General features: G+C 38.7%; 1 protein-coding gene across 19 annotated transcripts in view; it reads left to right on the forward strand.

Annotated features, from left to right (window-relative positions):
• Positions 1 to 15,176, forward strand: part of ACACA (acetyl-CoA carboxylase alpha) — a 330,230-nt gene that overhangs the window by 192,554 nt on the left and 122,500 nt on the right. For 16 of the 19 annotated variants that reach the window (XM_511428.9, XM_016931955.4, XM_063798644.1 and 13 more), the window contains 4 exons: positions 6,810 to 6,833; positions 9,497 to 9,640; positions 10,418 to 10,514; positions 11,423 to 11,530. In XM_511428.9, coding sequence (XP_511428.5) covers positions 6,810 to 6,833; positions 9,497 to 9,640; positions 10,418 to 10,514; positions 11,423 to 11,530 — 373 coding nt within the window. The remainder of the gene's footprint in view (positions 1 to 6,809; positions 6,834 to 9,496; positions 9,641 to 10,417; positions 10,515 to 11,422; positions 11,531 to 15,176) is intronic. The other 3 variants (XR_010152891.1, XM_009432351.5, XM_063798641.1) reach the window with 1 other exon arrangement.

The following is a 15,176-nucleotide window of genomic DNA, read 5'->3' on the forward strand; positions in this document are numbered from 1 at the left end:
GTATGGAATTCCATTCCTGCAGCTTTTTTTTTTTTTTTTTTTTTTTGAGATAGAGTTTGCTCTTGTTGCCCAGGCTGGAGTGCAGTGGTGCTATCTTGGCTCAACACAACCTCTGCCTTCCAGGTTCAAGCGATTCTCCTGCCTCAGCCTCCCGATTAGCTGGGATTACAGGCGTGCACCACCACACCCCACTAATTTTGATTTTTTAGTAAAGACGGGGTTTCTCTGTGTTGGTCAGGCTGGTCTCCAACACCCGAACTCAGGTGATCTACCTGCCTCGGCCTCCCAAAGTGCTGGGATTACGAGCGTGAGCCACTGCACCTGCCCTTGTTTTTGTTTTTAAACTCCTCTTACTATAATTCCCAGTCACGCAGTTTGTTTTTGACTATGATTTAGCCTCCATAGGTTGGGGTGAAACACGGCACTCTGTCTGCAAACTGGCAGCAGAGTTTTTTTTTGTTTTTTTTGTTTTTTTAGGAAAATCCCTTAGTTGCTGTTGGGATTGAAGACCTGTATCTTACTTATTAGGACCTATTTTGATTTTTAGAGAAGTAGGCAAAATGTATTGCAAATGACTAGGGGAGCCTCTGAAAAGGGAGAAGACACCTGTTTTTAGCACACTTGAACAGTTGCTTTGTAGTAACATATTTGGTACATTTTTGTTTTTGTTTTAATTCATCATAGGACTTTGCATTGTTTGACATGTTGTGGTTACTCTGTTTTTTGGTATAATTTGACTATTTTTAGAAAAAAACTCCAATAATTTTTTTAAAAAGCAGATTACTAAATAGTTTATTCCTAATCTGTGTGACTTCCTATTTCATCCTTCTTGCTAGGTGTGCATCAGTTGAGGTATATTATCTCCTTTTTGATCTTCTACCCAAGACTTCTAAATTTTTTTTCTGGGGACTGTAGTTCCAACTTATTTGGCATCTGTAGGTCTTATTCAGCAGAGGATCCAGTTATTAGAACTTCACTCAGGCAAGCTCCTGGTCAGGATTTACCCTTTACTTCTAAAATTTCCTTCACTTGAACAGCAGCTAAAGAGATTTTTCTGATTTAAGCATAGTTAGAAACATATATATATATATATACACACACACACACACACACACACATATGTGTGTATGTATATGTAACACGTGTATGTTGTGTGTGTGTGTGTGTGTGTGTGTTTCCTTTTTTACCTTCTTAGCATTAAAGGCTGTGTGATTCTTTTTGAGGGGAGGGGATTTTTTTTTTTTTAATGTGTCATTTTTTAACTGACTTGTGTTCTTGAAGGAGAAGTGACTATCTCAAGTTGTTTTCGTGGTGCAGGAATATTCAGGGCAACTAGTCTATACTAAGGGAGCATTTTATTATTGTGCAGACTTCTAGAACCTAATTCTCTCATTGAAGATTCTGTGAGCCCAGCCCTTTAGTGAGTTTTACATGAATTAACCCTGGAGTTCAAACTATATCATTGAATATTCCTTTTTCTCCTTCTTTCCCTAGTGAGTCTTAGGGTTTAGAGCCCAGGTTTTGTATATGTCTGTCTTTTTTCCTATTCAGAAACTTAAGTATCACTCACTGGTGCTGGTGATGGGAAAGCTTGTTACACTGAAGCATCATCCTGAATGTCTGTATTTTGCACAATTCATTGAATCATTTGACCTTCAGGATTTCACTAAGCTTTGGGCATATTAAGTGCCTCAGGATAATCTGGAAACAAATTCTTCAGTCAACTAGTATTTGATCTTTTAAAATATAGTTATATTTATACAAACATATGTAAAGTATATTATCCCATAAATTGTGCCTATGCATATGACTCTGTATAATATAATATGACAGTCTGGGAGTACACAATTTAAAACTCCAAATGATTTTTATAATTAATATACGCTAGTGAACATGAGTAATCTTTTTAACCTTTAATCTGTGATTCAAATAAGAAGCATCACATTTGATGCAGGAGATGGAGGTGTACTTTGTTGTACGTTTCTGTACATATATAATGGGTGAGGACCTATTGGTGTTTATTTCCACCTATTTCATAGATAGAAATCCATGCTTTAGTTAAGTCGGATTCCACTGTACCTTCTCTGCTATTTGCTACTTGTGAATTTGGCCTTCTGTGTTACAATGTTTTAATTCAAATACTTCCCTTTTCTCAAGTCTTACCTCCAGAAGAGGTCGGCTGTGTTTTCCCCTGATAGCATGTGTTTTGGTCATGGCTGAGTTTAGGCTGCTTGGCATCCATCCTCTATGTTCAGCTGTCAGTGGGTGGCCTCTGGACTTTTTATTCATAAGGAAGGTTAGAAATCAGGAGCCTTCCATGTGACTAATTGGTAGCCAACTGCCAATCTTTAACACCCAGAGATTAGACCTTTCTTTGGATAGTACTGAGATACTCAGAAGTCATCCAACTTGTAGCATTGTTTCTGCAGTGGGAGCACTTGTTGTAGTTAGCAAGCCAGAATGAGCTATAAATAAATGAAATCTTACAGTGCTTGCTTCCTTCATTCAGGGTAGTCTGCTGATAAGATGCAAGTATCTGGCAGAAGAGAAGATTCTCAGCAGGTTTAAGTGCTTACCAAAGTGCTTTCCTGTATCTGTGGCTCAGCTTCTAGTCTCTGCTGTGTTATTTTGGCACTCTAGACTTGTAAGATTGGAGAGTTGAGTTTAAAACTCTCAATATATCATTAGGGTAGCCCAAGGTCCCTTCTTGTCAAGGAAGACTAGCTGAGTCCTGGGGGAAGGAAAAGCAGAATCCAGGACACCTGTAAATCCCTGTAGTTTTGTGCTGTGGGTTCGTAGCTAATTATATATACAGCAGGCAACAGTAATATGCTGTAGCTCTGTTGGTGTACTTGTTTCAGAAAGAGCAAAACCTTCCAGCAGAGCAAAGAAGGGGCTTTGGAGGGGCTGCAAATGAATGAAGTAATGATCATTTTATTGTAAACTAAAGCTCTGCAGTAGACTCAGGGCATCTGAACTGCAAGGAGGTGGTGGGGGAGATGCCAGTAGAAATACATGGTTCAGATGTGTTTTACAGTTCTTGATTTGGATTTTCCTGCAGAAATATAGTCACGCAAAGAGACCACCACTGGTCACAGCCAGTCAAATTGCTCTTTCTCCTATGGTACTGCTGTTAGTGGCTGCTAGTAGGTTATTCAGCCGACCTCTTCTGATTCTGCTTTGCTGCCTGATTTCAAAAGAGTTGCCCTATACTGGCTTTCAGTCACAGCTTGATGTAACCACTGCTTGTTTGCATGCATCCCCATCATTTTCATATAGGCTCTTTTTTTTTTCTTCTTCAAGTTAGGAAGCAAAAGAATCAGGAGCATTTTTATATGATAAAAGATTTATATAGGGCCAGCTAGAATCAAGCCAAATGAAATTCAGCTGGAAGGGATGGTAAAAAGGCTCACAGAACTTGTGGCTGCCAGAGAAGTCAGTGTTCTTTAAATTAAAGAGGGTTCAGCTAGCAGGCGGCAACTCTGACTTTGCATTCATGTTGAAGCAAGCTCTCCAGCCATTCTGGGCAGACAGAGCAATAAAATCAGAGGTGACTTAGTGCCGGGAACCTCAGAATTCACAGGATTTCTCTTGTCTTTCTCTAAAATCTATATTGATGTGGAATGCTAACTTGGAGAGCGGAGATGAGAAAATGCCAAGTCTAGATTGTGGTTTATGACACCATATTGAACAATGTCATTGGAAAGCATCCTCTTTGGTTTTTTGGTTATCACATCTGTAAAATGGAGCTAATCTACTAGAAAGAAAGTGGTTCTAATATTTATCAAATGTTGTAAATGAAGATTCATTATAATAAGTGTTTTGAATAGCCCAAACAGCAGATAAGAAGTGAATTTATGTCCCATTTATGTATTTGAAAATATACTTGATTGCCTTATCAAAGATTGAGCAATTTTCCTTTTTTTTTTTTTTTTTTTTTTTGAGACTTACTTTGTCACCCAGGCTGGAGTGCAGTGGCATGATCTTGGCTCACTGCAACCTCAGCCTCCTGGCTCAAGCGATCCTTCCCCCTCAACCTTCTGAGTAGCTGGGATTACAGGTGTACTGTGTGCCACCACACCTGGCTAACTTTTATATTTGTGTGCTTGTGTGTGTGTATGTGTGTGTGTGTGTGTGTAAAGATGGATTTTGGAGATGTTGCCCGGGCTGGTCTTAAACTCCTGGGCTCAAGTGATCCACCCACCTCAGTCTCCCAAAGCGCTGGAATTATAGGCATGAGCCACTGCGCCCGGCCTAATTTGACTATTTTTGCGTGATGAGTATGCAGTGGAATGTGGCAAAATTTATTTTCAGCTACATAAATGGAATATTTGACTCGTATACAATCTCTTCCCTTAGTTGTGTGTGTGGCTTTTTTTTTTTTTTTTTTGGTACAGAGTGTTAATCTAGCTTTCTGGTGTATCACAGTAGTGTGCGGTATGCCACATTTGTCATATTCTTAAATTGACCATATAGCCCTTGTATAGGATGAAAAATATGTAGTGGCCAGGTTTGCTGGCTCATGCCTATAATCCTAGCACTTTGGGAGGCTGAGATAGGAGGATCACTTGAGCTCAGGAGTTCAAGACTAGCCTGGGCAACATAGTGGGACCTTGTCTCTATTTCTTAAAAAAAGAAAAAGAAAAAAAAAAAAGAAAACATGTAAATGATCATTATGGACATGACTAAGTATTTATCTGTTAATAGACAGTTTATCCTTCCTTCCTTCCTTGCTTATCGCCCTTACATCCCCACAGATTCTTATTCTACCTAAGTGGATAAGCTGGCTCTAAACCTACTTACATGATTGATTTGGGACCATTCCTTTAAAAATTAGAGATGTTGGGAGTTTTTGCTTTTTGACCCATACTGTGTAGATGGTGCATAATTCTTATAACAAAGCAGCAGGGGGCTCTCTGTGGGAGCTTGAGAGTTGCTGATGGAGAAAGCCTGGCTTTTTGTTGTTATTGGTGTTCTTTTCAGTTCAGGCCTTTTTCTACTGAAAACATGGCCGTCATCCTGTGAAGACTCCCAAAGGGATTAGAATGTAGCTACAGAAGCAGTTAGATTATTTTATTAGATTAGGAAATTTGTTAACAGTTGAGAGAGATTATACTGGTTTCTAAACTCTAGAAACCTGGATGAATGGAACCTGAGGTTTCTTTGGTTGTAGAGTTCTCTCTGAACTGAGATTCATGCTAAGAAACTGTGCAGGCGGCCCCTTTCTTTAGCATCCTTTATATCGTAAAAGGAAAACTATTCTCATTAGCATCTGCAGTTAGTTTTCTGTTCAGCTGTACCTCCCTCTGTTCTAGAACCTGTGCATATTTTTTCTGTATTGTTGAGGCCCAAGTGCATTATAACTAAGGATCTCTTGTAAAAATAAAACCCACTCTCCTGAGTGAGAGGCTTAAGGAATCCAAACAGCAAAGGTTCAGGTTTCTGCACTCGGAGGTTGCTCTTGCTGTCTTATGAATTCACTCTGTGATACAGGTTTGATGCAAAGAGCATTTCTACTCACAAATCACATGAGGTATACAGTTTGTGTGCAGTGATATGTCACAGCTTTTTATTTATATGGCCTGCTCAGTCTATTCTGCTCCTTCTACTGCCATGGAAAGTGCATCGTTTTCCTCCCTCTATCTTCCTTCCCACATATCATCAGCACCACCCACTATGTTCTGCCCATTAAGTCCTCTGTGTGCTAGAAAACCCCAACAGTGATTAAATGCTGATAAAAGAATGTTAGAAGGTTAAGATATCAACCGATCAGCCCCCTTGCAATGCCCCTAAATTGTAGGTGGTAAGTATAACTTTGCCCATTTAACATTGAAAATAAAGGTTTTTATTTGTTTGATTATTTTTCAGTTGGGGAAATCTTTTAAAAGGAGTTAGTGGCAAAGGCCAAAGAGAATGTGGGAGATGTGCCTTGTAGTTTCCTATTCTTATCGTGGTCTTTCTTTCATGATTTTGGCACATTCTTTATAAGGAAGTTCTATGGTAGTCAAATTTAGATAAGGCTTTATTTATGAGAGGCCTAGAGTTTTTAAGCTAACAGCAATTTTTAAAATCATTATGACCCTAAACTCATTTAATTACAAAGTATTAATTAATTTTAACAACTTATACTGCTCTGATCATAGAATCATTTATCATTACTTTCCTGCATGATTTTTAGTTCTTTTAAGCTCCTAGAATACAGTACCTTCCCCCCTGCTCTCCTTCATGGGAGGAAGAGTATGGTTAAAAAGACTTAGAACAGGTAGCTGGGAACCCAGATTCCTGGATACTTTTCTTTGGTGGAGAATTTGTAGGTCTGTCACATATCCTGGATAAGCGATTAAAGTAGGAGGAGCTGTGGAATCAACTTCCCTGGACCTCCTTATTACACCTTCAGTAATAGGAACAAGAAAGAAGAGTCTCTAAGAATCCTGTGAAGAATTATATTTCTTATTGAAGCTTAAGTTAATATACCATATCATATAGCTTAAATTAATTTTCATCAGCCTGTGTTTTACCACTACTCTACCTTTTTTTTTTTTTTTTTTGGTAATAGAGCTATTTTTAAAATCCATGGTAAATACATTTTGACCCTTTCCATCAACAGCTGGTGTGGTGAGGTAGGTTAGGAGCATGCCTCTTTGGAGGCATCCTGGGGGTTGAAGGGTAATGAGCACTTAATTATATCTGCTGAATGCCAGAGCTGCCAAACTGGAGCTCCTCATGACTGGTCTATATCTGCTCTGACAATTCTTTTATTATGGCTTCCACTAACCTATCAGTAACTAACTGTGGTTGTTTAATTACAGAGGGAACATCCCTACGCTAAACAGGTACCGTATGTTTAGTTTCTTTTCCAATTAAAAGCACCTTTATGTAACTTAGAATAGTGAAACCAGGAAAAAAAAACCACAACACTTGACAAGATAATGTGTTATCTGCTAGGGAGTCCTGAGCTCCCCTTTGGACATACTAAATTATTCTTTCTGTTTGGAAAACATGTCTTCAGCTTTTCTTCAGCTGTTCAAAAAGCACTACTTGAAAAGCCTCAGTGTGGAGAAGCTCCCATCTAGCTGTATATGATAGGGGGTTTGTCTGCCTTATGTCCGGCCTTGCTAGCAACATCTTCTTTTGCTAAGTTCTCTGTGTAGTTTGGGGCTTTCAGAGGAGAAACCCTTAAGGTTACTCCTATCCTGGCAAATTATTCAGTTTTTACAATTTTTAGTTTCTCTAATTTGCTTCTCCTTTTAGAGGAGTGCAGATCCAGAAATAGCTGATCTCATGTTTTATCAGTTTGTTAGTTAATTTTCTAAAGTGTTAAAATGTTATGATAGTCAGTTTTTATTTCAGACCTATAATAAGATTAACATTGGAAAAGTATATTTAAGTTTTGATGTGTTTAACCCTGTGTGGAGGTTTCCAGGCTAATATAACATAAGTGATATTTTAGTATTTTGGGTTTCTCCTGTCTCTTGAACCAAGCAAGGCAACACAATGCAAGTTTGAGAGGATAACAATTCTGATTGGAATTGAATCCACAAAATGCAAAAGCAATAGTAAGTTGATGGCAAGGTCTTTGCAGATAATCAGCTACACGTGGAACTATTTATAGATTTACATTTATTTTGTCCCTCTCCCTTTAAAATATTAATTAATCAAAACTAATCATAGCTTTTAGATCCCAATTTGGATGTGGAGAGGAAAGGGAATGCTTTTAATTGGTCTTGTAATCTTCCCTTGGTGAGTGGGCTTGGCTTATTCCTGCCTGCCTTTAGCCACCCTGGTTCACAAGCATAGCAGTGAGGGGAAACTGAATAGTCGATATTTCCCATGGGGTTCAGTTGAGTGAAAAAGCTACTTAACCCCATGGTTGCCACAAACATAGTTTGTTAACTTCTTCAGAGGGAGTTCCCTTTAAATGCGGTCTGGAACCCTTTTATCTTTCCTGTCTAATGCCAAGCAAGTAGAAAAGATACAATGCCTCACAAACTTGCTTTTTTAGTAAATATATTTGGTGATCCTAGAAAAGAGGAGGATGATAGCACTTCTGTGGTAATACAACTCTGAATCCCAGTTTCTAGTGAGCACCATGTGTAAGACTTGCTTGATGTGTGTTTCATTTGTTTGTTTCATTCATTGTATCAATGGTTTCCTCTCCCACTTTGCCTTCTACTCCCGAGTACTGTCAAAAGATGATGTACCTTTTCCATAGTCATCACTCGCCAAAGGAATAAAAACCTGGAGTGTCAGTCTCTATAGTCTGTGTGAGCAGCACTCCCATCCTACAAAGAATTCCATTGCCTTGTAATTGTGATTTGCGATAGGGTACAATATGTACCCAGATATCAAGTCCACGTTGTCGTCTCTCTTCCCCCTGCAACACTGCAGGTGGTGTACTTCAAGGAGATTTTTGGGGCAGTTCCCCAAATTCAAGTGCCATTGCCTTGCCCTGAACTTGCTTCAGATCAGTATGCTGGTAACATGTCAGGCAAGTCCTGGAGGCATCCTTTAGCTTGGTCCTTCCTAACAGGCTGTCCTGATTGAGCATTCAGAAACACTTTACAGTATTATTTATCAGTACATACTGTTAAGGTGCATCAAGAAATATAGAGATTCATTGTTTTTAGATTGAACAAATCAGTTCAGTTCTCTTCAGGCATCTCCATTTAGCAGCTGCTTGTCATGCTTACACATACTTTGAGACCCATGCTCTGCCCTTTTGTATCTTGCTGGAAATTATTAAGGGCTTTCAATGGAGATTTTTTTGTTTTGGTATAGAAGTGCTTAACTATGAAAAGAAAAACGTGCAATTTGGGGTTGAAAAATAGCTCTCTTTCAAAAAGGGAGAACTGTAACCCCAATAACTATACCTACCAACCCATTAAAGGAGAAAGTAAATTCCTCAGTAAAGTTCCTTTTATAGACTGTGACCTGTTTCTGTACCCTAATGTTTTATATAATTATTTACTAAACCATTCCAGGTGACTTAATTACAATTGTTGTTTTACATACATATATATACCTATCTCTTTATATATCTGTGAATACTTACTCTATTACAGTTCCTAGAAAACAAAATGCCTTAAGCATTGCATAGTTACAACTCACTTGGCTTGCTTACTTCCTTTTAAAGGAGGGAATGCTTTAGGGAGGGGGAAGATGCAGGATGGTTTTTAACCCCTATGTGCTATTCATTCATTGGACATCTTATAGTGTAATTGTATTAAAACTGCCTGGAAATTCCTAACAGTTCTTAGCTTTTTATTTGAAGAAATTTTGGAGTGATGAAAATATAGTTTATATAGGGAAATTCAAAAGAAAGGGTTAACATGAATCCAGCAAAACAACCTTATCCATAGTGGGTAAAAAAACCAAATCTGCTCTGCAACCTGACCCTACTTCAGAGTTTTCTCCTAGTTCCTTTTCCCTACTGTTACTTTCCCAGTCCTTGCTCCTACCCTCCTTGTCTAATGAACGTGATTGAATTACCATTTAGAATGTCCTTCTCCTCCAACCTCAACCACTATGGCATGACCCATGTAGCTAGTGTCAGCGATGTACTGTTGGACAACTCATTCACTCCACCTTGTCAGCGGATGGGCGGAATGGTCTCTTTTCGGACTTTTGAAGATTTTGTCAGGTAAGACATTGTGGAACTATGTCTGTACAAGGGGAGCCATGGACATCTGTGTTTTGGGGTCTCATCTTTCTGCAAAATGAATAAAGGTCTCCCGAATAGCCATGAGCCAGCTAAAAAGATGTAACCCTTGCTGTATATGCCCTTGGAGAGGTATATATCCTTGCATTTCTACCTCTCATTCAGATTCTACAAGCCTCTACTTGTAGTACGGGCCTGGTCAGAAAAAAAGAAACAAACAAAAACCATCTTTTCCTGTGGAGCTAACAGAAGAAGCTGTCTGCTCTGTGTTGATTGAAATGTCAGGAGAAATTAAACATAACACTAGAGTGAGCCCCACAAGAGACGATACATCTTTTGATTAAATGCATTCAGCATCTATCTCTTGATGTATACTGATGCATTACCCTAGGGGGAGGGGTAATTACATTGGTCTGTCACTACTCCAGTTCCAGACACTTTCTGTTACTTTAAGACCGATGATGACAGAAGTGCTCATATCTTACATATGAGGAAAACAAAACAAACAAAAAAGCTTTAGATCATTCTTTCTAAAAAAGAAAAAATATATATGGTTTATTAAAGTTTAAACAATCCATCCTCCTAATTTCTGCCACTTGGTGAAATTTTGCATGTCACCTCTAGCCACTGGTGATTCTATTCAGTTAACTATTGAGCCCAGGCTAAGATAGATTATTCTTTTAGACTCAGCTGCCAATGGCAGTGTTAGTTTCATGCCACTTGAGTTTTCATGGTGGGTGTTTCTCTTGTATTTTTTAGGATCTTTGATGAAGTGATGGGCTGCTTCTCTGACTCCCCACCCCAGAGTCCCACATTCCCTGAGGCAGGTCACACGTCTCTTTATGATGAAGATAAGGTATAATGTCCCTTTTGGGAGACTGCTTTGTTCCCCTCAGACATGGGACTTCTACTGTATACTATCTTTCTGACTTTGAACTATTATAGGAAAGAATTCATCCTTTTACCCCACTTTATAGTATTTAATTTTGTATGCCTCACCAAAGTATTTTCTGGAAACAAGTGGAATATAAATCCTAACTTAAAAAAACTATATTAAGTTTGGAGTCCATAGTATAGAATGGGCTCAGCTATGTCCATTGCAGCTGCCTCTGAATCTCTGAATGTTGTTTTAAGGATTTGGGCTTTGGTTGCTGGAATTCTTACTCAGCCATGGCTTATATTTTTGCATAGTGGTGCAATCATAGTCCTCAGAGAATGGAGGACTTTAGATTACAGAAAAAAAGTAGGCATTTTGTTTAAAACTTTGTCTTTTTATTAAATCATTTCTTTTTATTTATCAGTAAATAAATTATTCTTTCTCTATGATGTTATTTTTTCATGATTTGATACTTCCATTGTTTGATAAATTGTAAGGAAATATATTATGTGGGAATATGTCCAGATGGCTTATATCACTCATTTTCCTTCACATTCTGTGAAGAGATATGGCAAATAGTTTCACCCCCATTTTATTGGTAAAAAAGGTGAGACATAGTGATCTTCAGCTTCATGCCAAGTAAAGATTGGGCCACCTGTTACTAATGCCTCTGCTGCCTTATCTTTTAAAAGTTATATGCTTTACCTGATTTAATCTCTCTGTGGCTATTGGGCAGTGGTTTCAATTTGCTCATTCCTACTCCTGGGCAAACCAAAATATCCTGTGGGGTATCTCTTTTTCAGGTATTCTACCAAATATTATAACTTCTACCTGCATCTGTATTGGCCAGCCTCATAATTTCTTTGACTTGTGTTCTTGAGTTACAGGTTCCCAGGGATGAACCAATTCACATTCTCAATGTGGCTATCAAGACTGACTGTGATATTGAGGATGACAGGCTGGCAGCTATGTTCAGAGAATTTACCCAGCAAAATGTAAGTTCTTGATTGGGTGGAAGCTCGTGATGTCCCCTTTCCTACTGGCTGTGTATCATAGCTATCCTTTTATCAGTTGCTAGTTTATGGCTATGTCTTTTATCATAACTCTCAGAACTATGGCTAGTTCTGCATTTAGGGATAAAATCCCAAAGTAACTTAATAATATATAATGAATATCTTTGTGTGTCAACAGATAATAGACCTCAAATATTTAAAATGTTTTTAAGGGAAGTTATCTTCCTAAATCTCTCCCAGAGCTCCAGTCTTGAACTTTGAATCACCTACCAAGTATTTTCCTTTGGTGACTTTCCACATGTCTAAGCCCAAACTCCCCTTAGGTCCCTTCTGTGTCTTCCCCTCCCCTCCTTTGAAAATATCAGTTATACATCTATCCTCCTTTCAATTTTATGTCACTTGGATATCTCCTGTTGACATCAAACGCCATAGTCTAAATGGACATTTTCCATCATTTTCCTTCACCTCTTCTTGTCCCTCTCCAATCCCCTCATAAAACAAAACAAAAAACCTCACAACTCACTATACCTTTTACTCCCAATCATTCAAAAGTCATTGACTTTTTCCTTGACATTCCTTCATTCTACCCCTCTACCCACAATCTGTACATATTTATTTGTATCTGGTCAGTCACCAAGGTCTGTTAGTTTTTCTTTGCAGTCTTTTTTACCCTTTCTCTTTTTCTTCTTTCCAGTTTTAAAATTCCCACTGCCATCTCTAATTCAAACCCTTACTATCTTATACCTGAGACACTGCAGCAGGCTTACTTGTGATCTACTTATCTTCCTTCACTTTCTCCCTCCGAAGAGTTTCCATTCTGCTCATCACCACAAAATTAAATGTCCCAAATATGCTCTTACCATGTTATTTTCCCACTTAACAGTGATTCTCTCTGACCTTCAGAATACCTCCTTAACTTTAGCTTCAACATCATCAGCCTATTGAGAGACTAACATGTAGCCTTTGCTATTTTGTGAAAAGACCTGTGTTCATTGTCTAATGTGCCTCATTTATTGTACTTCTTTGACTTCCTCTTACCTAGAAAGTTTTCTTTCACCGTTCTTTCTAAATCTTGTTTGTCTTAAGAACTGTCTCAAATTTCATCTCTTCAGTGAGGACTTCTGAGTAGCCCTAACTGAAATGTATGTTCCTCCTTTGAATTCCTAATTGGTCAGCATACATTTATTAGCAATAATAATGCCTTTTATTTATAAAAAAATTCTACCTAAATTTTTTATTTGCATCTTACCACGATTCCATGGGGTTAGATAAGTCAGGAATTATTCCAGTTGTACACATGGGCAAAAGCTGGAGCTCAGAGAAATTAAGACCCCTAGGTCACCAGCTAGAAGATGATAGAGCAAATACTAGAACTTAAGGATTTGATGCCAGGTATAGGGGGCACAGATCTAGGTACTTTAGTAAATAATACATTCTTAGCCCTGAAGATGCTTATAGTCTAGTTGAGGGGACAGGATAGGCATGCTTAAAACAATAATCTACAGTTATATTTCATTATGATATGTGATAGATAGCAAAGTGTCCTCTTAAACTGCCCTTGATGGCAAGACCCATGTGTTCTCTTGGAGTGGACAGCACTTAGCCCATGGACTTGTTGCAGAGAAAGAACTCAGTAGATGTTTTCAAAATTTAATTCAGTGGTGTAGACAGTTCGTACCATTGGCATTCACATCATGTAATGTCAATGGTAGATATCTAGGGGAAAAAATGGTAAATTTGTGATGACTATGAGTCTTAGTACTTATTCCATGACGCTGTTGTAGCACTTAAACTAACTATGAGATTGCAGTGGTCAATATGAGGAAAAGGTGCTTCCAGAGAAGTGAAAGTAGGGGATATGCCTAGGGCTTTTTCTGTAGACAGAAATTTACCTTCCTTCTTGCCCTTGGCCAGGGACCACATAAAATTAACCTAAAGCCAGTGATCAAGGTAATCTTTGCTGGAAGAGTTTTTTTTTTTTTTTTTTTTTTTTTTTTTGAGATGGAGTTTCACTCTTGTTGCCCAGGCTGGAGTGCAATGGTGCGATCTCAGCTCACAGCAACCCCCACCTCCTGGGTTCAAGTGATTCTCCTGTCTCAGACTCCTGAGTAGCTGGGATTACAGACATGCGCCACCACACCCGGCTAATTTTTGTATTTTAGTAGAGATGGGGTTTCTGCATGTTGGTCAGGCTGGTCTTAAACTCCCGACCTCAGGTGATCTGCCTGCCTCGGCCTCCCAAAGTGCTGGGATTACAAGCGTGAGCCACTGCGCCTGGCCTGGAAGAGTCTTAATGTTATATGTGGCTGCTGCTGCTGCTTCATGAAATAATCTGTGAAAGTTTCCTCCTAGGTTTTGAGGCACTAATTGCCCATGTTTGAGTATTTTTCCATAATTTGACCACAACTTGACACTTCTTGTTGCCCTCAAATCTAAGTGTCATATTTATCAACGCATGTTGATCTGCAAAGACATTTTCAGCCAGGCGCAGTGGCTCACATCTGTAATCCCAACACTTCGGGAGGCCAAGGCGGGCAGATCACAAGGTCAGGAGTTCAAGACCAGCCTGGCCAATATGGTGAAACCCCGTCTCTACTGAAAATACAAAAATTAGCCAGGTGTGGTGGCGGGCGCCTGTAGCCCCAGCTACTCGGGTGGCTAAGGCAAGAGAATCGCTTGAACCTGGGGGCGGAGGTTGCTGTGAGCCGAGATTGCACCACTGCACTCAAGCCTGGCGAAAGAACAAGACTCCATCTCAATTTAAAAAAAAAAAAAAAAAAAAGGCATTTTCTTCATATTCGCTACGTATGTTTGTAACATTAATGAGAAATAAGAAATTACCCTTTTCCTTGACTAGGTGTGGAAACTAAGGCACAGAGAAATCCAGTATCTTTGCCTAAGGCTATTTAGAAAGGTAAGGGTAGACTGTGCTGACACTCTAAGCATAGAGAAGCTATTTACTGCTTCAGGTACTGTGCTTATCCTGGGACATTTGGCATTTTCATCTCCTTGTTAAAATATATGTATATATATGTATGTATATATATATATATATATATATATGAAAGAAAAGGAAAGAAAAGCAATTTAAGAAAAAAACAAAAGATAAAGTGGCAACTAGTTTTGTTTTTCACTTCATGATCATGCTCCTAGCAGTTTAGAAAAAGTTTTTTTTTTTAAAGCACACATTAAACTATCAAATAGGTTGATCCAAATTGTCCAAATAATCTTCTAGTCCCAGCATGTCTTTTTTTCTCTCATAGAAATTAGGATCATATATTTGTAAATGACTTGTGGAGGAGATTGAAGCAGTCAGTGTAAATGGAGTTTCTCCAGGTGCTGATGCCTAATCGCTGGGTAATAGCTGTGGACTTGCTGTGAGACCTGCATTATTACAATGTAATCAGAATCCTGTTGCTCTGCTGTTATTGTCAGCCACTTGTGGAATTTTAAAAGCAATAACAATTTTGATTTTAAATCATGGCATTATTAAAGTTATTTTCTTCCCTTGCCAGAACATAGCTATTGATGCTTGTCTTTGAAGGACTTGACTGTAGTGGAATCTTTGTTGATGTCAGAAGAAGTATTTCTGTTCCTGGCCACACTGAGAAACCCCTCCTTTCTTTCA

Source organism: Pan troglodytes, chromosome 19, assembly GCF_028858775.2.
Source record: "Pan troglodytes isolate AG18354 chromosome 19, NHGRI_mPanTro3-v2.0_pri, whole genome shotgun sequence".
NCBI lineage: Eukaryota > Metazoa > Chordata > Mammalia > Primates > Hominidae > Pan > Pan troglodytes.